Source organism: Musa acuminata, chromosome BXJ2-11 (genome assembly GCF_036884655.1).
Source record: "Musa acuminata AAA Group cultivar baxijiao chromosome BXJ2-11, Cavendish_Baxijiao_AAA, whole genome shotgun sequence".
NCBI lineage: Eukaryota > Viridiplantae > Streptophyta > Magnoliopsida > Zingiberales > Musaceae > Musa > Musa acuminata.
Window position 1 is genome coordinate 27,822,620 of NC_088348.1, and position 27,994 is coordinate 27,850,613.

The window sequence follows — 27,994 nt, forward strand, 5'->3', positions numbered from 1 at the left end:
GTCACACCCGTCGATCTACCAGGCGGTGGCCCCCCGAATTAGCCTTCACCGAACGACCCCTTGAAAGGCCGCGCACACGTCCGCCGACTACGAGATCCCGACCGAAGCCCCGATGAAACGATAACAGGAGGCGAAGGAGGAGAGGGACGCCTCTTTGATTCCAAGAATCACTAACCCCCGATCGCCCATTCCCGATTGACGTTGGCGAAGACAACGACGACGACGACTGAGCGGATCGATCCCTCGGAACCCTAGGGTTTCGATCGCAACGAGGGCGTCGGAGCCCAAGAAACCAGGAGGTGACCTCGCCGGAGATCGGCAGCGCTGGGGGCGAATCAGTCACGCCACGGCCCGTCCGAGGCGAACGCGGGCTTGCGCCTCTTCACCCTCCTGCGAATCCCTCATGCCCCGCGCACCCGATATCTAGAGAGCCTCCCCCCGACCCCTATGGATTTCGTCAGCCGGCACGCCGCATCCGCCTCCGCCAACCACCATCACCCGCCGCCGGTGGAGGCTGCTCCGGCTCCGGTCCCGGCCGGCCCAGCCGTGCCCGAGGAGCCCGAGTACTTGGCCCGGTACATGGCCATCAAGCATTCGTGGCGGGGCCGGTACAAGCGGATCTTCTGCATCTCAAGCTCCGGGATCGTTACGCTCGATCCTTCGACGCTGGTCGTCACCAATTCTTATGACGTCGCTGCCGACTTCGAGGGAGCGGCCCCGGTGCTAGGACGCGGGGATGATGTCGGCTCGCAGGAGTTTACTGTTAGTGTGCGGACCGACGGGAAAGGCAAATTCAAGGCGATCAAGTTCTCATCCAGGTTTAGGGCGAGCATCCTGACAGCCCTGCACCGGCTTAGGTGGGGTAAGTTGGGGCCGGTCATGGAATTCCCAGTACTTCATCTTCGGCGAAGGACCTCAGAATGGATCCCTTTTGTAAGTGACGCGCTAATCTTCTCACCTCTTCTAATCCATATGCCTTGAAACACTTAATTATCTGCAGTCCATTGAACCCTGTTTTTGTTTTTATCTAGTCATTGGGTTAGATGGAGTTGTTTTTCTGCAGACAAGTCGCTTTCCTTGTTGAGCAGTTGGCTCGATCGTCTATTTAGTGATCATTTTTGGCTTGGACACGATGCAGTTACAGTGTAGTGTGGTCAAGGGCTTGAGTTTCTGCTTCCACCAGAAGCTTGGTGGACAGTGATAATTCTTGGTATCTTTTTGGTTGTCTTGAACTTGCATTGACAAAACAAATTCACAGATTATGCTGTTATATTACTGCATTTTTCTTCGTTTTTGATGGTTGGAATTCTTGTGCATTATGTAAATAATGTCATTCCACAACAGTCACGGGCCCTTGATTTGGTCCTGCTCCCGTGGTTACTTTTTGTTAGAAGGCCAAATATTCCTATAATGTTCTCCCCAAGGATTCACTGCAGCGTTCTGCTGGACATGTTAAGTGCTGCATATTAAATAACCCATCACATTATCTGCATCACCTTGAACCTAAAATTCGATGACAATTAGTTGTAGCTCCTATTAACTGATTTTGTTTCAGCACGAACTATGATAAAGTGTTATTTGAGCATAGTATTCCTTTTTTTCTCAATGACACCTTATGCAAAATTTCGTTGTACAGAAATTGAAGGTTACAGCCACTGGTGCCGAACTCCTTGACGGACAGTCTGGAGATCCTCGGTGGTGCTTGGATTTCAGAGACATGGATTCTCCCGCCATCATACTTCTGGCTGACAATTATGGGAATAGAAATGTTGACTCAGGAGGATTTGTTCTCTGTCCCATGTATGGGAGAAAAAGTAAAGCTTTCACAGCTGCCGCTGGTGCCTCTAATTCAGCAATCGTATCATACTTGGTAATGTTGTTTCCTTCTTTGTTGCTTTCAGAGAATGTTGCTTCCTCTGGTTATTTCAAGGTGTCTGATGGCCATTGTGGATGTTCTGTTATCCTTCTTATGTTATCGATATCTGTGGATGTCTTTGCAGACTAAAACTGCAAAAACTACCGTTGGGCTGTTGTTATCAGTTAATAGTTCTCAATCAATGACAATAGCAGATTTTATTAACAAAAGAGGTATGCTCATGCAATAATCCTGAAAAAGTTCTTCCTTGCTTTTTTGTATGTATTTGATCTTTTGTCGCTATGTAAGAGGTTTTGGTTTTAATCTGTTTTGGGTGCCTTTTTCTTTTATTAATTCACATTTCATGTTAATGTATGATTACTAATACTTCTTTGCTGTAACGAATAACAAACTATGACAGAATTTGCTAATTAACCTAAATTTTTAACTCCTTTCATCTAGAACCAGTATACAATTAACATAATGAATGAAAGTTGGATGGTGATAGTCATTTTGAGGACTGAATGACAATCAATTTCAAGTTTAAATAGCTAAAAACCAGAGAGTAGCACTGTGTTGTTGGTTGATCATGTGTTCCATTTGTACAATGATGTACTCCTATATCATGTGAGTCAAATGATTTACTTGATAAGGAAATATTCATAATTTCCATTAGACTGTAAGTGATAGAATAGACATGTCACAAATGCATTTGGATTTGAAAGCAAAAAGTTGTCACTTTCTAAGGAATAAGGCTTGAAATTCATTATGGCAAACAACAAAGCTTTTCTCGTTAGCTTTCCCCATACCATTTAATCTCTTTGCTTGCAAGGGTAGTTCTGTATACATTGGCCCTCATCAGACCATGCTGTGGAGTTTCTGGCACTGTTGTTCATTTTTTTTGCTACATATTTTTTGAAAGAAAGCGCTCCCCATATTAAAAAAATGGACCATGTTTTGCTAGTTTTTGGTTGATAGCTGGAAGAATGGTGCTGCCTTAAGAATTCTCAAAGTTTAAAAACTGGAAGTGGTAAGCTATACAGTTAGGTCAGTGCATAGTGCACATATTGCATGTAGGGATGCATGTGGAATCTTTTTTAATATGTATATACCTATATTGAAATTTAAAATCAGAAAGAAAAAACAATGAAATATTTTCAAGCAATATGATTGCATCTCATCAGTGGATAAGAGCAAGTCATAGCACACCTGAGCATAGTAAGACAAGTTACATGTAGGTATATGAAGCTATATTAAAGAGATACAAACTGTTTAACGAAATTATTGTTTCTTTATTGCATAATTGGTCCTTGATGAATGTATAAATTTTGTGGCTATAAGATAATGAACATCCACAATATTGGAAAAGTAATATTTCTGTTACAATATCACTAAAGGCTTAAAGTCTCTAGCTGTTTTATTAAAAAATGTCATTACATTTTGTGTATCAAACATTATAGGGTCCTATGTGGTCTGACGCAGCTGCTCACATAATATGCAGTCCAATCAGGCGGAATACCATTTCTTGCTGCTACGTATGAGACATGTGATGTGGTCTATTGCATACATGTCATAGACTGTTTTTTATACAATGGGAATACTCCGAGTAGTGTATTCTTTTGATCTTTTTATATGGACTTACCAGCTTGTAACCTTCTCATGATTGTAGGCTTTAAAAGGTTTTTGGGGCATGATGTATAATTAAGTGTCTTAAAGACCAATTTGCATGGGTCACCAGACAGTGGTTCAACTGAGGTTCGATCATGAATCAACATGTGACATTGTAAATAGATAAAAGAATACATATTAGTAATTTTAATATTGAAAACTTGTTTAATTCGGAGGTTCAAAATTTTTGGATGTTAATATAAATTTTTTTTTGAGACAAAAATGCAAGTGTAGATATGTTGTCTAAACATACAGTAATTTATTTTAATTGTTACTAATATTACATTGTTGCAAAACTGGGTGCTCTGTGTATATGTTGACACTCAACAAAATTATGGATATACAATATCCAAATCCAATACAATAAATGATGTCTAGAGTGTTAAAAAGGAAATGGTTTAAAAGAGAATTGGGATCACTATATAGATCAAACCATTTGACTTGTGTGAACTAGAGAACCAATATGGTTCAAATGACTGAACTATCCGGATCAATGGTTTCAGGTTAAAAAAAATGGTTTCAGGAAAAAAAAAAACTAGCTTTTTTTTATATGCCAGATCTGAGGGTGACAGGAACCACTTATCCTGTTGGGTCAATGGTGTAATAGGTTGACCTGTTTAAACTGATTGAGTACTTAAACCCCCTCATAATTGTTCTAAAGATGAGTGTATTCTTTACTTTAAGCGGACCACTACACTAGATGTCCTCAACTATGATTTTTATTGCTCTTGTTCTCTGATAATTCTTTCTAAAGGAATCAAGGTTAACTTCTAAAGATATTGACAAATCTGGACTTCTGAATTCTGCACCTTCTGCTGATGTGTGTTAAAATAACATCATGATGGTATTAATTTTGTGTTGCTTATGTATCTTGCTTTTGATAAGTGAATTGCCATTATCATTGTGGTTTAATTTCTTCAATAGTACATCGTATGTTGCAGCAAAGGAGGCAGTTGGAGCAAATGAGACCCCTTATGGCGGATGGTCTGTGACGAGGTTACGTTCTGCTGCCAAGGGAACTGCTAATGTTGAGAGCTTAAGTCTTGGGATTGGACCTAAGGGAGGCCTAGGAGAACAAGGGGACTCTGTATCTCGACAGCTTATTCTTACGAAACTTGCAATTGTTGAAAGGCGTCCTGATAACTATGAGGTGCTGTGGATGTTATTTTGCACTAACTCTGACTTGGTGTTTTGGCGACATTGCATAACATAAGTATATAATACAAAGGATGAAGTCCAATTATTATTTATGAAATATATTGGATTTAAAGATGAAACAACCTAAATAGGATAAACGATTCCCTAACATGAAAAGTAGGAAGGGGTTCCGATTGTATACCAATATTACACATCACTTGTTCTCTAATATTTCTATCATTCATTCCCTTTAGGCATGATTTAAGTCTGTTTGTATATGTTTGCTTTTTTCATGGTGGTGCACATATTACAAAGTGATAAGAGAAAGGTTATCTTTGAGAAGTTTACAAGATTGATGACATCATGCCATTTAGCGTTTGATGACATGCACTATGATTGGCTACTGCACTGAGTTGCTGTATCATCCATGGTAAACATGATCTTAAAGATTTCAAATATTTACTGGAAAACTGGGGGTGCTCATTACTTCCGGAGTCAAATCAGGATTCTAATTATAGTACTTTCAGGATGAATTTATTTGTCTTGTGTAGACACACTATATGCTTTATTATGTTATGCATCTAAGCCTGTAAGCAGAATGAACTAAACAATAATACTGTTAATGAGGTTTTTCTTCTCATTGCATATTCTGCATCTATTCAAAAGGATGATGACTAACCTTTAAACAGATCTGCTACTCTCACATACAAACAAGAAATTACAAGTACTTGTTTCAAGTGGCAGGATTCAATGTTGTTTGACTGTGCTTTACTTGAAAACTTTCACCTGTATTGTTTTCAAAAGTGCTTAAAATTTTGATTGTCCATCACTATTTAACTTGTTCTGAAGGTTAGGTAGGTTCAGAAAAAGTATCATTTTAATTAATAATATTGGATTTTTTTTGTTTATTGTTTTGCTAATAACTATATGTCTCTAGGTTTTCCTTATTTAAGCTGCTATTTTACTGTTAATATATGTATTTTTAGTGATTCCTTGTTCAAGCCAGGATTTAGAAAAATTTCTTTATCTACAATTTTGGGTTTTCCAGGCTGTCATTGTTCGCCCTCTCTCTGCTGTAAGTTCTCTTGTTCGGTTTGCAGAAGAACCACAGATGTTCGCAGTTGAATTCTCTGATGGTTGTCCAATTCATGTAAGTATTTTATATGACTTTATGTCAGTTCTGGTGTAATTTGTTAAACATCAATTCTATATCTATCAGGTATATGCAAGCACTTCTCGTGACAGCTTACTTGCAGCTCTTCGGGATGTTCTGCAGTCAGAGGTGGGTGACATTTTTTATTCGAGTCCTAAGTCATGTTTTATTGCATTTGGAGATTGAAGCCACCACTAACGGTCATACTTACTAGATCATTCTGCCGCTACTGTATTTGTTTACACCATATCTTGTATAAGTTACATCTATAAATAGGAAAAAGGAGGAGATTTTTGCAGTCTGTTACATAAATTTTCTGTTTTCGTAATGCAGAGCCAGAGCCCTGTTCCCATATTGCCAAGACTGACCATGCCTGGTCATCGCATAGATCCTCCTTGTGGAAGTGTTTGTTCTCATAAACATCAGCTTAGTCCTAGTCAGCAGCATCCTGTTGTTGATGTGGAAACTGCATCCATGCATTTGAAACATTTAGCTGCAGCTGCCAAAGATGCTGTCGCTGAAGGGGGCTCAGTCCCTGGTTCAAGAGCAAAGTTGTGGCGTAGAATAAGGGAGTTTAATGCTTGCGTACCCTATGGTGGAGTACCTCCTAATCTCGAAGTGCCTGAGGTAGTCTTAATGGCTTTGATCACAATGCTTCCAGCAACACCTAACCTTCCTCCGGATGCTCCTCCCCCTCCCCCTCCATCACCCAAAGCAGCAGCAACAGTCATTGGGTTCATTGCATGTTTACGTAGGTTGCTTGCATCAAAATCTGCAGCATCCCATGTTATGTCATTTCCTGCTGCTGTTGGGAGAATAATGGGGTTACTAAGAAATGGATCAGAAGGTGTAGCAGCTGAAGCGGCTGGGTTAGTTTCTATGCTTATTGGTGGTGGTCCTGGTGATTCTAGTATACTGGTTGACTCGAAAGGGGAGACACATGCCACATATATGCACACTAAGTCTGTACTATTTGCACATCAGAATTATGTTACTATCCTTGTAAATAGGTTAAAACCGGCATCTGTGTCTCCATTATTGTCAATGTCAGTTGTGGAAGTACTTGAAGCTATGCTTTGTGAACCTCAAGGTGAAACGACTCAACATACTACTTTTGTTGAGTTGCTACGCCAAGTTGCTGGTTTGCGCCGACACTTGTTTGCTTTATTTGGTCATCCTGCTGAAAGTGTGAGAGAGACAGTGGCTGTTATCATGCGGACTATAGCAGAGGAGGATGCAATTGCAGCGGAATCTATGCGTGATGCTGCCTTAAGAGATGGTGCTCTCTTGAGACATTTGCTGCATGCATTTTTCCTTCCTGCTGGGGAGCGCCGTGATGTTAGTCGACAACTCGTAGCTCTTTGGGCTGATTCTTATCAACCTGCTCTTGATTTGCTTTCAAGAGTTCTTCCTCCTGGCCTTGTTGCTTATTTGCACACGAGAATAGATGCTGCTTCAGAAGATCAGAACCAATTAAATGAAGAAGTCCTTTTAACTAGGCGAAGACAGAGACACATACTTCAGCAGAGGAAAGGCCGTTTTGGAAGAAGTATTGCTTCTCAAGAACTTGGGTTGAGTCCTCTACAAAATGTTCAAGATGGTGATTTGGCAAAACAGACTCCCAGTGCCTTCCTAGGGGCACAAAGTGACCTGAAACCTCTCCAAGAGTCAAACTTTGGGCAGTATTTGGTTTCATCTTTTGCTCATCCAGGTGCAAGCCAGATCAGCGAACCTTCCTATGCATTTCCACAAAATTCTGGTTCAGGAGTTGTTATTTCTGATAATTTTCATCAAATGTCGCAAAAACTGGATCCAAATGTTTCTGCTTCTGTTGACGCTGCTGTTAACTTTGTTGGTTCCATGGATTCTGACTTCCCTGCCCCTGCTCAGGTCGTTGTAGAGAATACCCCTGTGGGATCTGGTAGGTTGCTATGTAATTGGCATGGATTTTGGAGAGCGTTTGAGCTAGATCACAACCGTGCTGATCTAATTTGGAATGAGCGCACCAGGCAAGAGCTTAGAGAGGCTTTACAAGCAGAAGTTCATAAACTGGATGTTGAAAAGGAGCGAACAGAAGACATTCTTCCTGAAGGTGGTATACTTGAAGTTAATAATGTGCAAGATAGTGCACCTAAGATTTCTTGGAACTATGCAGAATTTTTAGTGAGCTATGCCAGCTTATCAAAAGAAGTCTGTGTAGGGCAGTATTATCTGCGGTTGCTGCTTGAAAGTGGAAGCAGTTGTGGGGCACAGGACTTCCCACTACGGGACCCTGTTGCATTCTTCAGAGCATTATATCACCGTTTCTTGTGTGATGCAGACATAGGGCTTACCGTCGATGGTGCCATTCCCGATGAGTTGGGTTCATCTGATGACTGGTGTGATATGGGAAGACTAGATGGTTTTGGTGGAGGTGGAGGCTCTGCTGTAAGGGAGCTATGTTCAAGGGCAATGACCATTGTATATGAACAGCATTATAAAACCATCGGCCCTTTTGATGGTACAGCTCATATTACTGTTTTGTTGGATAGAACAGATGATCGAGCATTGAGGCACCGCCTGCTTCTTCTTTTAAAGGTCGCTTCATTAGCTCAAGAATATATAATTGTGCCAATGTATTACTAAATTTGGTCCTAGTCTATTTGTCTTTCTTTGTGAATGCATAGATTCTAGAATGTTTATAGAAACTCTTGAGTGACTCAGAAGGTGCATTGTGATATTCAGAATCATGGTAGCCTCTAGAAACAAAGCATGGTAGTTATGTTTTTGTGGACTTTATGTGGGATGATAATATAGCAGTTCTCATCAGTTTCTTAATTTAATCTTCTGCCTCTAGTCGATGAAATTTGTGTTACAATGGTGCAAAAACCTTCTTGCTACAGATGGTAGATACTCTCTATTTCTGAGGCATCCCTAAATAGTTGGCATGTTTGGACAGATCAAATTGCCTTGTAGTAGAATCCTTGGCAAAAGAAAGTTGCTTTAACATATCAACTAGTCTCTCTAGTGGTATTAGCTGATAAGGTCAAGATCTATGGTATAAGAAAGGGTGTAAAGGGAGGTGAATTAGTTTCCATAGAAAAATGTCTAGGTTTTCTATGTGAACAAATGTTATTCCATTTTTTATCTGATTGTTAAAGGTGTCCAATTAGTTTGAGGGTGACCAAGGATTGCCCTGTCAGTTAAACATAGGATGGCATTCATCGCGCTAAAAAGGTATCTCTAAACACCATGCTTAGGTCAATTTATTGTTTGTAATGAGACAATTCCGGGCCATACTCTCCCCTGCCATGAAAGAACAATTGTTGAGGGTGACTGCATGTACCTTTAAAAAATTAATGGGTATATTGAAGCAAGAGGTTGAAAGTGTCTTTTATAGTTGAATGAGATTGAGAAGGTGTTTTGAGCAAAGAAATAAGACAATGCATATAGACAGCATCTGCAAATTTATTCTGCCATTCATCTTAGCTGTATCGTGACTATAGCAGTAAGCATTTTCTAGTCGCTAAGGTTCTTTTATGATTTAGGACTTGTCAAGAATTTCTTTGAAAGTTCATTTGTCTAACCTATTGTTTACCATGACCTAGTCATCTAGTATATTCGATCTTCTGTTATTAAATTATGATTTTTATTTGTTTATTTAGGGCCTCAAACATCTTCTATCTTTATTACATACTTGCTTTTGGACACTTGAAAATTATTCATTTGTTTATGTAGTGTATTTATGAATTTCCTTTTGTTGAATTAAGCTTTTAAATCACTTGTGTGTAATTTGAATCACTAATGTTGTATATAAGATGTTGAATATGTTAAAATGAATATGATAAGATTCCCATCATCAATCATGTTCTTCATGGAGAAATGACAAATTGCATTTTAGTTCAGAAATATGAGGGTCATTCATGGTAAGTTATCGTTTGCACATTTTATTCTATTCTCAAGCGATAAGTTGGAGCCGTGGAACCTTAAGAAGGATTTGGATGAAGAGGGGCATTTAATCATGTCAAGTAATCTGGGCTTGTTCAATTGAGTTTGGATGGTAAGGTTGATGAAAACATGCCTGAAATGTGATTGAACATTTGAACTTTAAGTGAAAATGATGTGCAAGCTCCATTAACTTCTAATGATAGTGAACTTATAGAGTGGTGGGAGGTATATTTTTTCTATAGCTTATTGTGGTTAATTATTCATTCTCCTTGAAGTCAACATAGCAGTATTAGTATAACCATAATCTATTTATATTCATCTTATATTGAAGACTGATGATTACTCTGTAGTCATCTGTAACGAGTTCAGTTTCCACATGTTTGTGACTAGCATTATTCAGTATATGTGAAATATACAGCCCAGCAATAATTTGATGCCAAGTGTTTGTCCATAAAGATTTCTTGATAACAAGATCATAGTTAGAACTTATAAAAATCATAATTTTTATATCAATCAAAATTATTGGGGATTTATATCAATAAAAAATTATCATTGGAGAAGTGGCAAGTTTGGAGTTTCATATTCACACAGAAAATTGAGGAATAGTTTGCATCATTTTGAGGTATCTTAAAAGACGAGAATGGATTTTGATTGACTCTTTCTTTATCTATCCAGTCAGTTAAATTTTGGTAAAAAAATATTTCCCTAAATCTAGTTGGAACTTAAACAAGTACAATTGTAGATTGTCTGGCACTATGTATCCTTCTATAGTGGTAGAATTTATTGGTGACTTGTGAGCAACTAGACTTTAAATGGAGATTTCTCAATGAAGGAAACTCATGGATTATTGGGGATATGATATTTAGAGGGGCCTATGTTTATTTAGTACACCACTAAACTTCCCCTGTGTCAGCAACTATGTAACCATATTGTGTTCAGTCTACACTAATGAAGGTTTAGTAGACTACTGGACTTGCAGTTATATCAGCAACTCTTTACTTAACGTTTCACTGAAAGAGAGTAGGTGGAAATCAAAAAATTGTCTTTGTTATATTTTCTTCTCATAATTTCATTTAATTTGTTTTTTGCTTCAGCTTTTGTAAAATCTCATATTTGGTCTCTATTTAGTCCCTGTTTTACATGTTAGTTGTACACAGTGTGTTTATTTCTGTAAGCAAACATCTGTGTTTCCTTAATTTATTTGAAGAAAATAAACTTACTAACATTGTACTTAAATAAGCAGCATATTTTTCAATATCATGCTGTGTTGCTCTTTGTACCTTATTACTAGTGTCGTGGAAGTTATTGATATTGAATGACTTTCTTTTGATTGTGCAAATTGTCCATTGTCCTAATTGTGTGTTTGGTTGCTTTTATAATCTCGTGCAATACATCTTAGACCAATTTTTAACTTATACTGCAGGTTTTAATGAAAGATTTATCAAATGTTGAAGCATGTGTCTTGGTTGGTGGCTGTGTTTTAGCTGTTGATCTTCTAACTGCAGCCCATGAAGCCTCTGAGAGGACTTCTATTCCATTGCAGTCTAATCTAATAGCAGCTACTGCTTTTATGGAGCCTTTAAAGGAATGGATGTTCATTGACAAGGATGGTACACAAGTTGGACCAATGGAAAAAGATGCAATCAGAAGGTGTTGGTCTAAGAAAACTATTGATTGGACAACCAAATGCTGGGCTTCCGGTATGGCTGACTGGAAGCGATTACGTGACATTCGTGAACTGCGTTGGGCGCTGGCTGTTCGGGTTCCTGTTTTAACTCCCATTCAGGTACTTTATTCTACGAATACTACTTAATGCCATGATTTATGTTTAAAAAATAAGGCAGTTATGAAACAACTTTGACAAATAGAAATAATAATGCCAAATCTGAGTTTCTTTCCAAGTGATAATAGCTCTCATGTCCTGTGTTGTTTTTTCTCTTCAAGGCATTTAAAATTACTTTCTGGTATCAGTGCATCAAAACAATTTTGACTAATATAAAAAAATAATGTTAAATCCAAGTTGTTTTATTTTTGATAAGAGCTTTCATTGTCTGTGTTGTGTTATTTTTACTGTTCTTTAGGGCATTTTAAATTACATTGTGGCACCAGAGAATTTTATCTGTGAACTGTGCTTGATATTAGTATGTTTTCTTATACTCATCTGTTTAAGAAGTTCTTATGTACAGTGATTTAAAAAGGCGCTCGGGCGAGGCGAGGCGAGGCCTGAGCGCCTCATTAATCTCCCAGGCGGCGCGCTTTAAATAGGCGCCGCTTGGGCGCTCGCTCGAGCCCAGGCGCTGGGCGCTTCGGACGAGCGCCTGGGTTAACCAAGGCGACCGAACCAGGATTTTAGGTCTGGTTCGGTCCTGGTTCGGTCTCTGATGGTTAGTTGGTTCAATCGAACCAACTAAAATCGATATAAGTGAGAATCCAACCCTAACCCTCGCCGCTACCGATTCCGATCCCGATCTTGATCCCGATCTCGCTGCTCGCCGCTGTCGCTGCTCGCAAACGTTGCCTCTGTTGCCGCTCACGCCTCTTGTTGCTTGCCGCTCCTGCTCCTGCTGTCGCTGCTCGCCGCTGTCGCTGCTCACAAACGCTGCCTCTGTCGCCGCTCGCGCCTCCCGCTCCTCGCCGCTCCTGCTCCCGCTCCCGTTGCTCGCCGTTGTCGCTGCTCGCAAACGCTGCGGTTGTCGCCGCTTGCGCCTCCCGCTGCTCGCTGCTCGCCGCTCTTGCTCCCGCTGCCACTACTCGTCGCTGTTGCTGCTCGCAAACGCTGCCGCTGTCGCCGCTCGCGTCTCCCGCTGCTCACCGCTCCTGCTCCCACTCCCGCTGCTTGCCGCTATCGCTACCGCTGCCGCCGCTGCCGCTTCCGCTTTTCTCAGTCAGCAGGCTCAGCACCCTCTTACACTTCCTTCTTCTCCTTCTGTTAACAGTATACAGTATACTGTTATACTGTATACTGTTAATATTGTTAGGTTTATTTAAAATTATTAATTTTCAATACTGTTAATAGATTTTCTTAATTTAATAGCATATTTTAATTTAAAATTTTAAATAATTATATTGATTAATTATATTATATATTTTTATATTTTAGCGCCTCGCTTCGTTCGAGCGAGCGCCTGGGCGAGCACCTGGCGCTTCGGGCGTTTTTGGACCTTGGCGCCTAGCGCTTTTTAAATCACTGCTTATGTATCTGTCTGAGATTTTAATATTCTGGCATCTTGTTTTGGTCAACTATCAGCAGACTGTGAATCTTAGTGGAGAGTAATTATAAATATTAACTAATATTGGTATTTTTCAAATGCATTTTTTCATAATTCAAACACATTTATTTTTATGGTTCGTTTTATCAGTCCATACTGGTGTACCAACTGTCGGTACGTACCGTACCACATTGTACCATGCCATACCGAGTGTACTGACACATGATATATGGGGGGTGTACCAATGTACCGACACATAGTATATGGAACGCACCAATGTACCGCTCATATTGGTCCCTTATTGGACCAGTATGTACCGCCTGTACCGAGTGGTACATTGCGGTATGACGAACCTTGTTTATTTTCTTATATATATTGCATCTTGATGCCCTTAAAGGATGCAGTTTTGGTCTATGATAGAACTTGGAGCGCATTCCTTATGTCCATGCTTATCTATGTGAGCCTATATTGATGTACATAACTGTGTGCAGTTTGTTGCTAACACCTTGGCATTTGGGCAAGCATGTGGCTGGCAAACATATGGCTGGGCAATGATCCTGTTTCTGGGTGCTAATTGCTCTGTAGTTGAGCATTTATTGATGGGAAATAGTTTAGATCTTGATGATGATGACTATGATGATGCTAGATTGATTGCCGAACTTCTCTTTATGTTCAGGTGGGAGAGGCTGCTCTGGCTATACTACACAGCATGGTGTCTGCACGATCTGATCTTGATGATGCTGGAGAGATTGTAACTCCAACACCAAGGGTGAAGCGAATTTTGTCAAGTCCTCGATGTCTTCCACATATTGCTCAGGTGATATTTTCATACCAAATGTGTTTGTAAGCTTGAATTACCCTTGCATGGAATGAAAAGCTAGATCAACTCAGCAGGTCCTCATAGAAAGAATTTAAAGCATAGAACCCACCATTTACTGCGGCATGCTAGACAGGCCTACTTTTAGCACTGAAAGTAGTAATCTGCAAGGAATCATGAGCGACACTTTTGATGCAACTCCTTCAGATTGCAGTAACAGAAACTCAGCAAGCTATTGCTGGAATTATTAATCCACATCCTCTATTAGATTTCAGATGCAGAAACTAGAAACTTTAAGAAAATAGTTATGCAAGGCTAAGAAGAGCAAGAACTAAAATTTATATTCAACTTTTCCAGAAAGTCTATGCGATCAGAATTTTTTTGCATAGCAGTTCTATATCAGAACTTCAATCTGATGGTGTCCACGACGCTTTGCAAAATGATTCTCTGCTGTTGACCAAAAAAGATTCCTTTCTGTTGAGATATTATATATTGCAGCAGCTAAAAGAGGTTTCCTCATGGTCGTCATTATCAGATCCCCTTTGCAATCCTGTAAGAGCCATCTATCTTCCCACTCTAGATTAAAAGACCTCCCAGCTTCACAAAAGCATGTTGTGTTAATTCATAGACCTTTAGTAATGGAACAATTGGAAGAATAGATTATTTGAGTTCTCGCAAACAGAAGTTTTAACATAGAAAATGTAGTTAATATTCTGTAAATGTTTTAATCTGGGCCTGATGATATAAAACTTTTATAAGTGGTATCATTCGCTAATATAATCTTATTTGGCAAAATAAAGATGCTGTGCTAGGATACTTGGAAGTCTGAACACTGAACAAAATTAATCTTAGCAGATCAACTCTGCCTGGGTAAGAATGAGACCTGTTCCCCAATTTTTCGCGCCATGGTGATCTTGTCACTCAAGACCTGACAATCAGCATGACTGAGCTTTGAAAAGATAAGAGGTTAACCTAGATGTCTGACAATCAGCATGTTTAGTATAATTTCTCACCTAGTTTATACTAATGTATTATCTTTAGGCCTCACAATTGAATGGTCAAATTTTGGTGAAGTTGGGCCAGCCAAATAGTATGTAATATCATGGACTTAATAGACTATGTCTAGTGATTAAGCTTTTGCAGTGGTGTATCCCTGAACACTGATTAGAGACGCAACCTTTTTCAGTGAAACTTGAGTCACCAAGCACTGCTTATGTTGGACTTTGGCATACAACATTGTTAGTGAGAAAAAACCCAGTAAGAGAAATAGCAGTCTGAAGTTTGATATATTTGATGTTTCAGTGACTGAGCTTGCTTTAAAGGATTTGCTATCTTAGATTTGCTACATTAAGTGAACAAAACTTCAAGTTGTTTGGCTTGGGCAACACATATTACCAATACTTTTCTGCTGAGTTTTCATTTTGTTTCGTGGAAAGTCACTTGAAAGAATGTGTAAGTTCGAAAAATCACTGGCACTTTCTTCGTAATGTGCAAGTTCATTAGATTAAGCTAGGAGGTCTGATGTCAAGTTGACGGCTTCTTCTAAATTCTCTACCACTTCTACATTGTCTTTTGTTGTTGGTCTATTTTTAATACGCTTAATTTGATATGCTTACCTTTCTTTTTCTTGAAAGTTCTGTGGCTATGTAAATTCTCGAGCAAATTGCCTTGTTGGTAATTTTGAGATTTTCAACTAGAGAAATTTAGGAAAAACATATTTTCTGTACTTCTAATATGTATGTGGCGGGCATGTGTGTCTGATATGGCATGCATCAGTATATTTATATGTAGCTGGAGTTCCAGATTTAACTTTTTATTACCATATCTAACTTTGTATTCTGTTTCTTGTTATGCATGTTATTTCTATTTTTCGAAAATTTTCTTCTAATTTTCAGTCTATTAGAGCATTATATTCATGAACACTGGACTTGTTTCTGGAAATGCAGGTCCAGTTTTTCTGTAAAGTACTTTTGACCAACTATCAGGTCTCCTTGTTAGGACCAGTTATTAAATTTGACTTTTAGTGCTGCATTTCATGGGCTATGAGCTTTTATAGCTTATAATTGAACATAAGCATCTCGAGTCTATTGTATCCTTGTTTTGTAGTCAATAAATAGGCTGTTTACTGTTTCAAATTCTTGTATAAACTCATAGTCAAGCAATACATTATTCTTTCTTGTGCCCCATGCAAATGACTGGAGTCAGTAAAGACCAGCAATTGATAGATTGTTAATGCCTCTGTGAGATATCAGGCTATTCTTACTGGGGAACCTAGCATCGTTGAGGTGGCTGCTTCCTTGCTCAAGGCTATTGTGACAAGAAATCCAAAGGCAATGGTTCGATTATATAGCACTGGTGCCTTTTATTTTTCTCTTGCATATCCTGGATCTAATCTTCATTCGATCGCACAACTATTTTCTGTGACACACATCCATCAAGCATTCCATGGTGGTGAAGAGGCAGCAGTATCTTCGTCTTTGCCCTTGGCAAAGCGAAGTGTACTGGGTGGACTTCTTCCAGAATCCTTGTTATATGTACTGGAGCGTAGTGGACCTGCAGCTTTTGCTGCAGCGATGGTATCTGATTCTGATACCCCAGAAATCATTTGGACACACAAAATGAGAGCAGAACATCTGATTCGGCAGGTACATCTACATGCTCTTCAAGTGGTATAATTTGTCAATTTGCCTGACATTGTTTTAATTCTTATTTGTCTTGTGATTCATCTGATCATGGAATACCATGGTAACCCATATGTTGCCAGGTTTTGCAGCATCTTGGTGATTTTCCACAGAAGTTATCACAGCACTGTCATTCATTGTATGATTATGCTCCTATGCCTCCAGTAACTTATCCAGAACTACGAGATGAAATGTGGTGCCATCGTTATTATCTCCGAAATTTGTGTGATGAGATAAGGTTTCCCAATTGGCCCATCGTTGAGCATGTTGAATTTTTACAGTCGCTGTTGGTAATGTGGCGTGAGGAATTAACTCGGCGTCCAATGGATCTTTCCGAGGAAGAAGCTTGCAAGATATTGGAGATCTCCATGGATGACATTATACTTGGTAAGAATAGGCAACCTTCGGAGGCAGAGGATGACAAATATAACAAGCCCAGTCAGATTGATAGCATAGATGAAGAAAGGCTTAAGCGCCAATATCGGAAACTGGCGATAAAGTATCATCCTGACAAAAATCCTGAAGGGAGGGAGAAGTTTGTCGCTGTGCAGAAGGCTTATGAACGGTTGCAGGTATATGTTTGCATATTACTAAATCTTCTTATATATTTTAATTTAGCTATTTTTTATATTGTTGATAAACTACTTTATTTATTCTAATTCTTGAATATAAAACTTTAGCAAGATTGACAAGATGAAGATTATTTGCCATCATGTTCTGTCTGTCTTTTTATCCTCTCGCAAAAGCAAATAATCTTGCAGATTCATGTTAGAAAAAGATTAATTGTCCATGGTATTGCTTGAATATCAATATTTACCCTCGAAAATTGGTATAATTATTGGTATTGTTGCTTAATTACTACATAAGTTTACAAATGTGAAGATAATAATAAAACATTTTGAGATGTACAATTTGGGAAATTCCTGATGTTCAGTTGATTGATCCATGGTTTAAAACACTATCAATCTATAAAAGCTTGCTAAATGTTTATCCCTGTTTTTCATCTATATTTTCACGCCACATTGCATGCTTTACGGGTCATCTCAATCTCAAAACTAGCAGCCAAATTAGACATAATTGATGGCATTCGAGAGTCCTTGGTCTTTCCTCTATGCACAAATTTCTTTCTATGTTTCTGTAAATTTATAAATGATATTTGTCAAGAATGCATATAGTAGATGTAGACAACACTTGCTTTTGGAGTATCTTTAAATGTACTTTTTTGCATTTGTGTCTAACCATGATGCTAAAACAGCAGCAACTATCGCAAGGAAGTATATGCAAGTAGTGCTGAATTATAAAATTAATGCAAGATTGATCAACTCTAATGAATTTTAATTTTTTATCGATCATAAGATATAACTGCTATTTTCTTCATATTCGACTATATTGTTTTTGTGCTAGCAGGCAACCATGCAAGGATTGCAAGGTCCACAAGTTTGGAGGTTGTTACTTCTGTTAAAGGGACAGTGCATCTTGTACAGACGATATGGTGGTGTCTTGGAACCCTTCAAATATGCTGGATATCCGATGTTGCTAAATGCTGTTACCGTTGATGAGGATGATAGCAATTTCCTTTCATCAGAAAGGGCCCCTCTACTTATTGCAGCTTCAGAGCTGATTTGGCTGACGTATATATTTTTTGTTTACAATGCTTTTTTAATATTCTCAGCTTGATCTATCCTTTCCTTTTGTGTGTATCTGATATGCTTCTGTTCTTCTGCATCAGGTGTGCATCATCTTCTTTGAATGGTGAAGAGCTTATCAGAGATGATGGGATTCCCCTCTTAGCAACCCTTCTTTCCCGTTGCATGTGTGTGGTTCAACCCACAACACCTGCAAATGAACCTGCTACCATCATCGTGACAAATGTGATGCGTACCTTTTCTGTTGTGAGTCAGTTTGAAACAGCAAGAGCTGAGATGCTCAAATTTGGAGGTCTTGTAGAGGACATTGTGCACTGCACTGAACTAGAGCTAATTCCTGCAGCTGTTGATGCTGCTCTTCAAACAGCAGCTCATTTATCAGCATCATCTGAATCACAGGATGCTCTACTTGCAGCTGGCCTGTTATGGTACATGTTGTTTTAAAGTTTTCTTCTGTTCCTTTTTGCTAAACTAGGGAAATAATATCATGTCACACCTTAAAAGTTATGCACCATATTCTCTTTGATAAACTGACTGACTCAAGGAATCAATAATGTATGAAACTGTATCACTAGCTGATATATATATATATATATATATATATATATATATATATATATATATATATATATAATTATAATAATAATAATTATTATTATTATTATTATGGGTTCAAAATTTCATTTTTCAGGTACCTATTGCCGCTTCTGCTCCAGTATGATTCTACAGCAGAGGAGAATGGTCTAAATGAGGCTCATGGTGTTGGTGCTAGTGTTCAAATTGCTAAAAATATCCATGCAGTTCTCGCAACTCAAGCTCTATCGAAGCTATGTGGTGTTTGTGAAGATGGAGTGTCAATCCCTTATAACCAACTGGCTGCTAGTGCACTCCGGGCTTTACTTACTCCCAAGCTTGCTAATATGCTTAAAAGTCGGGCATCAAAGGATCTTTTGTCAAATTTAAATGCAAATCTGGAGACTCCAGAGGTTAACAAATCAGAACTTTTTTCCCTTTTTCAAGTTTATAATTGTTACAGTTTTTAATCTAAAACTAGTGATCCTAAACCATGTTGAGTTTCAATAAACTTGTTATAGCATTGCTTGTTCTTTCACATGTGCTTTTGCATCTGATCATTGCTAATTTTAAAGGTGCAAGTGATGTCTCCAGATCTAATGACCATCTGAGAAATATTTTTTAAGTGTTTCTCACTTTCGTATCCGAAGGATGTGAGGCAGGTTGCTCAGTAGTGGAAGCCTGTGCAGCGGGCTGTCTTTTATTCTTCAAGTTCATAATTTTGGAAGACAAAGATCAAAATAGTTGTACGAAGATCAGAGTGTTTCTTGTAATTTTGTCCGTTATCATTATCAACATCAACCAATTTTGTTTTCTTACATGCATTAATCTGGTAATGCAAGAATCTAATGAACCAGGTTGTACCTAGGGGTAGATAGACATACAAATACTGCACATTTTATCTGCATCAAATTTTCACTGCAAATGCTTTTAAGTTTCTTTATTGCTTACTTCAGCCAGAATTTGACTAGAAAGCTTCAAGTGTTTTAGCATTGGGTTTATGATATTAGCATGTGTATGAATATGCTCTTTGTAGTTTTTTTTATTTGAGAGTAACCTTTTGAAGTACTCCTGGGTTACTAATTAAGGTAGCTATCTATGGGACATAGGTGGAGGACATAATACCTGTAAGTTAATTAGTATATAGGTATGTAGGTTACCTATAATGCAGGCAGTGTAGTTCATGACCATGAAACTTTGGATCAAAGAGTTGAAGGTTCCCATTGATCCAGGAGTATTCTCAGAGAGAGAACATGGAAAATTTTGATTTAGAAAATGAAAGCAAATATATTTTATAAATGATTAATTAGCAAGATTATATAATGCCCAATAATCTGGTTGCTTTACCTTCAGAATTTCTGGAACCTGTCTATTTTATAATATATTAGTTTACATAGACAAGAGGCAAATGTTGGAAACTACACAGAAAACTAGCCTTGGGTACTTTTTAAAAATGGAATAGAAAAGATGTACAACCTATTATTTTAACGATTTAGGATTTTTCTAGTCGTCAGTACATTTTCCACTTAGCTTTTCAGTCGGAAGGCAAACAATCATGTCATGCATCTGTTTTTATTGAATCAATCATTATGCTTTTTCCTTTTAAATTGGATAATAACAATTATTTGGTGTTGCAGATTATATGGAATTCTTCCACGCGAGCTGAATTGCTCAAGTTTGTGGATCAGCAGCGGGCCAATCAACGTCCTGATGGTTCCTATGATTTGTTAGAATCACAATCTTTCACTTATCAAGCTTTATCAAAAGAGTTACATGTTGGCAATGTTTACCTGAGGGTCTACAATGATCAACCAGATTATGAAATAACTGAGCCTGAGGTTTTTTCTGTTGCTCTTCTTAAATATATATCAGAACTAGTGCATACATTGAAAGACTTGGATGTTGCTGCTGCAAATACATTTGATCATAACTTTTCATCTCCGGAGTTATCCGCACTTCAAAACGGTACAGTTAGTGTAGCTAGTGACAAAGAAAAAGCCAATGAATTTCTGAAGGTTTCTGGTGTAGACGAAAGGAGGGAGCAAGAAGCTTTAGCAATAAAGAATCTTCAAATTGGGTTGACATCTCTTCAGGTACACCAAGTGATTTGTTGAAACCCGGACCTCATCAATAGATATATTAACTACCTTTTGTTTTTCTGCAGAACCTGTTGACGAGCAACCCTAGTTTGGCTGCTATGTTTTCCACGAAAGAACAGCTTACACCACTCTTTGAATGTCTAACCGTTGTTGTCCCAGTTGAAAGCAACATTCCGCAAATATGCCTTACAGTGCTGTTGCTTTTGACAACATATGCTCCTTGTTTGGAAGCTATGGTTGCAGAAAGGGCGAACGCCATCCTTTTATTACAGATACTTCACAGGAATCCTGCCTGCAGAGAAGGAGCTCTTGCAGTCCTTTATTCCCTGGCCGGCACGCCTGAGCTTGCTTGGGCTGTAGCCAAGCATGGTGGGGTTGTGTACATTCTTGAACTTATTCTGCCTATGCATGGTAAATCCTCATCCCCACACCCCAAAATAAAAAAAAACAATGTATTTGTTTTCTCTATTGTTTGTTCACACATAGGTAATGATTATGTTGTTAAATAAAAACCATCATCTCCTTGATCTCTGAAATTCATTGTTGCATGAGCATTTACATTAAAGTTTGAAATATTATGTTAAAGAACCCACAGTGAAAGTGATATTAAAAATAAAACAAAAGCTTCTAGGTAACTTTTCTGAAATATGCATGGCAGCTAATTTTGTGTGTTGCTATTGGTTTAATGTTATTGGATTGACTTGTGAGTCTATTTTTCACTAGTTTTTATATAAGTATATATATATATATATATACATATATATATCTATCTATCTGTTTGTGATTAAACACAAACATCTCTTTGGCTGTCCATGGCTAATCTTGAATAGAATTGAGGGCATTGGCCAACCATTGATGCCTTAGGTGATTCTACGTAGAAATTCTTTACCTAATAAGCTGCAGCATACACTCAGTGGAGTGTTTTCTGGATTATAACAAAGTATCTATCGTGGGCCTACCTTGATATGGATATTATATCGTATTTAAATTAAATTATGCTAAATTTCTTAGCATTCTTGGGTGCTTCACTGCAATTAGGGTGTAAAATATCGGGTCTGGGAAACTACAGTAAATTTTCCAATCAATCTACCATTTGATTGCCTTCAAAAATTTATAGGCTGACTCCTTGCAGAGTGATATAAATTGTATAGACTATAGTCCTCAAATGCATAACATTGCATCAAAAGTTGTAGCAATTTTGTATCCTTCTGATGTTAGTTTCATTTTGCAGAAGAAATTCCTTTACAACAAAGAGCAGCAGCTGCATCCTTGTTGAGCAAGCTTGTTGGACAGCCAATGCATGGCCCTAGAGTAGCTATTACACTAGCAAGGTTTCTTCCAGATGGCTTAGTATCTGCTGTCAGGGATGGACCAGGTGAAGCGGTAGTTTCATCTCTTGATCAAACAACAGAAACACCAGAACTTGTATGGACACCAGCAATGGCAGCTTCTCTCTCTGCACAATTGTCAACTATGGCATTGGACCTCTACCAAGAACAGATGAAAGGCCGCCTTGATGATTGGGATGTACCTGAACAGGCATCAGGCCAACATGTGATGAGAGATGAACCACAGGTAAGCCTCATAAGATCACATACATTGGTTGGTTTCCAGATGTATATTGAGCTTCATGTGTGCTTCTTGTGCTTGCAGGTTGGGGGTATCTATGTAAGGCTTTTCTTGAAAGACCCAAAGTTTCCCTTGAGGAATCCCAAGAGATTTTTGGAAGGACTGTTGGATCAATATGTTTCATCAATTGCTGCAACCCATTATGAATCACGAGCTGCTGATTCTGAGCTTCCTTTGCTGCTGTCTGCTGCACTTGTGTCCTTGTTACGGGTACATCCTGCCCTTGCAGACCATGTTGGTTATCTTGGGTATGTTCCAAAACTCGTTGCTGCCATGGCATTTGAAGGAAGCCGAGAAAAGATGGCTTCTGAAGAGGTGAATAGTGCAAGCAATGATGGACATAAAGAAACTGAGGATGCACAATCAGATTCCAGCAGTCAGACCCCACAAGAACGTGTGCGCCTTAGTTGTTTACGAATATTACATCAACTGGCTTCTAGTACAATTTGTGCAGAGGCTATGGCAGCCACTAGTGTTGGGACTCCTCAGGTACTGAAATTTTAGAAACGATGTATTTGATTTTAGATTAGATCTTTAATTGATTAATTATATAACCATGAATCTTAGTATTGCAACTGAAACAAAGTCCTACCTTTTTTTTACTTAACCTGTTCGCTATTGTTTTGCTTTATTAAGTGCTCTGTTTTATACAAATATTTCCATGTGTGTCAAAACTGTTAAGAAATTTTAAGAATACTTGAAGTGTCGTACATATTGTTTGGTTTCAATTTGGTCTTTGGATTAAGTTGAACAGATTTCAAACAAGAATTTCTATTTATTGAGAGAAAGAAATCCAATCTACAAAATGATTGGTACTTTCTAATCTTTTATTCATCTATTAGTGGCTAGTTATTATAATTGATCTCTTAGAACATTGAAATTATGTTTATATCATAAGAAAGTTACTTAATACATTAATTTTGTGTATGTTATTAGTGGTACATTCTTTTATTAGTCAAAAGTTATTTGCATGTTACGTTTATTGGTCCCTTAACTTTACTTATGTTTCTACTTACCATTTGTTTGATAGCAACATTGCAAGCTCCATTAAATAGATGGTCTGTTTTGGTAAAATTGACATATACATTTTTTACTTGGTGTTTTGAATAATATGCCATCTCCATTTAATAATAAATGTTGATTTCAAGGTTCAAAAAATCAATTGGACTGGTACGTGCTGACCATTATTCACCTGTCCGACCAGCACTTGGATCGTATAATTTCGCCCTGTTCCTCCTCTCATTATCCTCCTCATCCTTCTCCTTTGCCTCCTCTTCTCCTTATCCTCTTTTCTCTCCCTCTTTCTCATTGGTCTGTGTCGATCATTTTGCTGGTATACTATGTGTGACATATTGGCACATACTTGACCCATACTGTTCTAGCCTGGGACTGTATGTGCTGACCAGTATTCACCTGTCCGACCAGACTTGGATTGTGCAATTTCGCCCTGTTCCACCACCTCCTCCCGTCATTATTCTCCTCGTCCTTCTCCTCCTATGTCTCCTCTCCTCCTTATCCTCTTTTCTCTCCCTCTTTCCCTTTGGTCTATGTTGATCATTTTGCCGGTATACTATATGTGACATATTGACACATACTAGACCCTTTTTGATTTAGCCTCGGGCTGGTACCGGTCTCATATTGAATTTTGAACCACTTGGTTGTTTTTCGCTCAAGTATGTTCCTTATAATATCAAGCAAGGTTTCTTCTTACTTTTTATAGTGTTTTAACTTTACCATCATCATGGCCTCTTCTCAACTGATAAAATATATTCTTTTGTTAATATCCGAAAGACCTTTATTATCTTCCCTCCATACTTCTTTTCTTTCTTCACCCCTTCTATGTAAAGATAATTCATGCTTCAGCAAATGATGAGATGCACTGTCGGTTATATAGAACTCATTATACAAAATTTGCAAATTTGTGGGACCTATTAGAATTTCCATTTGCAATTGCAGAAAATTGTTTAATTTAGTACTTTGCCTTGGTATAAACAGTTAAAAGTATCAATGTCGATGTTATAATGTCATATCTTGAACATTGATGTTCGCATGATTTGCATTTTTGCATTATTGATATGTTCATGCTTATTTCTTTCTTTTTTTTTTGCTGCACTGCAGTTTTGCTTGCTTGATTATTTAGATCTGGTGTTCACTCATTTTCTTTTCGGTGATCTTATTTCAGGTTGTTCCTTTGCTTATGAAAGCGATAGGTTGGCAAGGTGGTGGTATACTGGCTCTAGAGACACTAAAACGTGTTGTTGTTGCTGGAAATCGTGCCCGTGATGCACTTGTTGCACAGGCATTGAAGTAAGTTGCCCCAAATAAAGTTTATAGTTTCTTCTTACTTGCGAAAAGCTTCTCAAATCTTGCATGTTTTGAAAAATAGGATCAATCTAGACCATCTTAATTTTATGCAAGACCATAGATTTACTTGTCCATTGACCAGCTTCAGAATTTGGCTTTTATATTATCTGCCAAAGAACAAAGCTTATAATGGAATTACTTTGGTAAGAACTTTAATTTTCATGGAGTTCAGTGTACTTGATCTTATACCATCATTGCAGAATTTTTGTCATGGAAAAAGAACATAGGATGCTTTGAGGTTGACCTTCAGATTTAACGAAGTTCAGTTGTGTCTGTTCCTGGGGTTCTTCTCTACTATAGATTTGCCTTTAATTACTTTACATGCACTTGTCTTTGAGTAGAACTACTGTTATGTGGTTTCTCTGATGTACCATCACATATTCTGTCAAAACATACAATGGCCAAGGGAAGAAGTACAAGTACATAACTAGGAAAATGTTATGTGCTACATTGTTCGGTAGTCTTTGTAGATAATTCTAATTGCTTCATACTCTTGTCAAGAGGTCAATAGAAAGAGAGAATAATTTTAGCTAAGCTAATCTTTCTTAAGAAGTCTTGTAATGTTTTCAAGTTTATGGACTAATTGCTATTCCACTTGTCCACCACATGATTTTATAGTGCTTTCAATTGCATACTTGATTTTCATATTTATGGTTCTTAAGGGGCACTCAGCATGAGGCAGAAGGATTTTGCACAAACTTTATGCTAGAAGCTCATCCATATCACTTTTCAAATCATTTATGAAGCTGCACCAGTTTCCTTTAAAATCTGAACTGAAAATATAGTGGCATTTGCTGATCTATTCTATTGAGAATACGATTTATCTTCTTACTTCTATATTGGGATAAAATCTTTTGGCTTCTAACAATGTATTTTTGCATGTAAATCGTAGGGTCGGCCTTGTGGAAGTACTTCTTGGTCTTCTTGACTGGAGAGCTGGTGGGAGACATGGACTATGTGCACAAATGAAATGGAATGAATCTGAAGCTTCAATTGGGCGAGTCCTTGCAGTGGAGGTAAAGCTCCTTTTGAAAGTTCTTTGTGTTATATTCTCCAATCGGGTATTTGTCTGCCACAATAGATCCATGAAGTTCCAGTTTGTTAGGGGTATCAATTGAATTTTCATTCTTGTTTAACACTATAACTTCATAGTTGAGTTAGAGCTCTGAAGCTAACATGTTTGCATTTTTGCCTATAGTATATTTAGGATAGAAGGATAATATCAAACCCTAATATCATGCTTATCATGTGTACTGTGACCACTGATGGAAGGTGAAATTGAATGATTATGAACTTAGAAAATTCCTTAACTGATTTGTGTGAAGTTTGCGCCGTTACTTTCTATAGAATATTTTATTATAAAATTCATGGCTATTAATCTAGGCAAGGGAACTTGACTTGAAGTTTGATTTGTGTGATTTGATCCAGGTTTTGCATGCTTTTGCAGCAGAGGGTGCCCATTGTGGTAAAATTCGAGACATATTAAATGCTTCTGATGTAAGTTTTGAGTTAGTTTGTGCATTTAGTTACTTCTTTTCGTACTTTGAATATATGCTGACATATCCTATTATAAATTTCCAAGATTATGAAATCTTATATTGAACAATTGTAATACCCTGCTGATTTCCTTTGATCTTCTTCTTAATTATACATGGTTTTCAACAAACTTTCTGCACTGGGCAAAATTAGGTACTGCAGCACTTGTAAATAAGTGCTTGGAAGTTGCTCTTAATTGTTTATCATAATGTTTTATGGAAAAGGCACACAATAATTTTTAGGTTGTTGCTTTGAGGTGCCTCTATTATGCTTCACAGTTTGATTGACAGTGTCGATGTTTCCTTTTGCTTTTGTTAAGTTGTGGTTGAATTATTCTTAAATAGCCGAAGGCCCCATCACAGGTGCACTCTATGTCGGCTATTCCAATGGCTTGAATAGCATAAGCCTTCTGTGGCCCAATTTGTTTACATTTTTGTTTCGTGGCATTGAATATTGATACGTTTCTGGCACAAATGGAACCTTGTGTTGGTCAGGATTTCCCTTGCTTGCTGGTTGGCAAGTAACAAAACTTGACTTAGGCATATACATTGGCACCTGTAGCATGACTCAAGAGTGTAGCATGCTACTGCACATAACAATTGGCACAACATTCTTTGGCTTAAACTGAATTTGCTAGAAGCAGGTCCATCTAGTCCTATCGACTAATTCATACAAATATTGACATTAGATGACCCTGACCAGTCTCTGATACACCACCTAAGTTAAGATTACGATGCCCTTCAGGAATCCTTGCAACTGATTTTGATCAACAAGGACTGTATTTAACTTTTGTTGGAATAAACTTAAAATGTACATTATATTGAGCTTGGTTAAGCAATTATAATTGGGCAATAACAACCTGAAAAATAGACAACTAGACAATGTCTGACCTGTTATTTGACTCTGTTGTAGTTTATTGCTGCCAAAATAATTGACTATGGGCTTATAAATGATTGTTCTTGACCAAGTCAGTGGACAGTAGGATTTCTTCTATTAGTAATGGATTTCCCAATCTCAAGCATAAAGTTGTATTATTATTTTTATTTTATTTGATGTTAACCACTTAAAGCCACGATTACAGAAAATATATGCACACGATTTGTGTTCTCATCGCTGTAGATGTTAGTTGTAGCTGACTTTTGCTTGTTGTCACTGAGTATTTGCTTTGCCAGGTATGGAGTGCTTATAAAGATCAAAAACACGATCTTTTCCTCCCTTCAAATGCTCAATCTGCGGCTGCTGGAGTTGCAGGACTAATTGAGAGCTCATCATCGAAATTTACATATGCACTTACTGCTCCACCTCCACAGCCCGCTCCAATGAGGCTACCACCTACTGCTTCTGCTGCAAACTCAAATGAAAAGTAGAACCACCAGTCCATATAGAGAGAGACAGATGCATGCTCCAGTAGCTAGCATCATCCCGGAATGGTACAGCTGTCCCACCCCCATCCCCAACAAAAAGAGTACATAGTGTACAGTATCTTGATTTTAAATGTTGAAGGAAAAGGCCAATTTTATATTTTTGCTTGTAAAAGCTTGAATTCCTATCGGTTTATGTATCATATTTCTTTGTATCTAAATGCTGAAATAAGTGAGGTTTGTTAAGGTTGGATCTTTTCGACTGTTAGTTATTCAAAGCTATAGAAGATACCCAGAATTTCCAGTCTTTGTTATGCAAAGTTCAATGTGCCTCTTAGC

The 27,994-nt window shown here is 38.0% G+C and overlaps 1 protein-coding gene across 1 annotated transcript; it reads left to right on the forward strand.

Annotated features, from left to right (window-relative positions):
• The first annotated feature begins 70 nt into the window (after positions 1-70).
• Positions 71-27,962, forward strand: LOC103971748 (dnaJ homolog subfamily C GRV2). The gene is made up of 22 exons (XM_009385855.3): positions 71-933; positions 1,637-1,870; positions 2,001-2,088; positions 4,465-4,673; positions 5,709-5,810; positions 5,880-5,942; positions 6,147-8,390; positions 11,164-11,526; positions 13,626-13,766; positions 16,019-16,411; positions 16,531-17,019; positions 17,855-18,078; positions 18,177-18,521; positions 18,785-19,079; positions 20,304-20,759; positions 20,831-21,176; positions 21,997-22,340; positions 22,419-22,883; positions 24,577-24,701; positions 25,651-25,774; positions 26,187-26,255; positions 27,467-27,962. The coding sequence occupies exons 1-22, from the start codon at positions 448-450 to the stop codon at positions 27,659-27,661; spliced, it is 7,800 nt and encodes a 2,599-aa protein (XP_009384130.2). The 5' UTR covers positions 71-447; the 3' UTR covers positions 27,662-27,962.
• Positions 27,963-27,994: the final 32 nt, after the last annotated feature.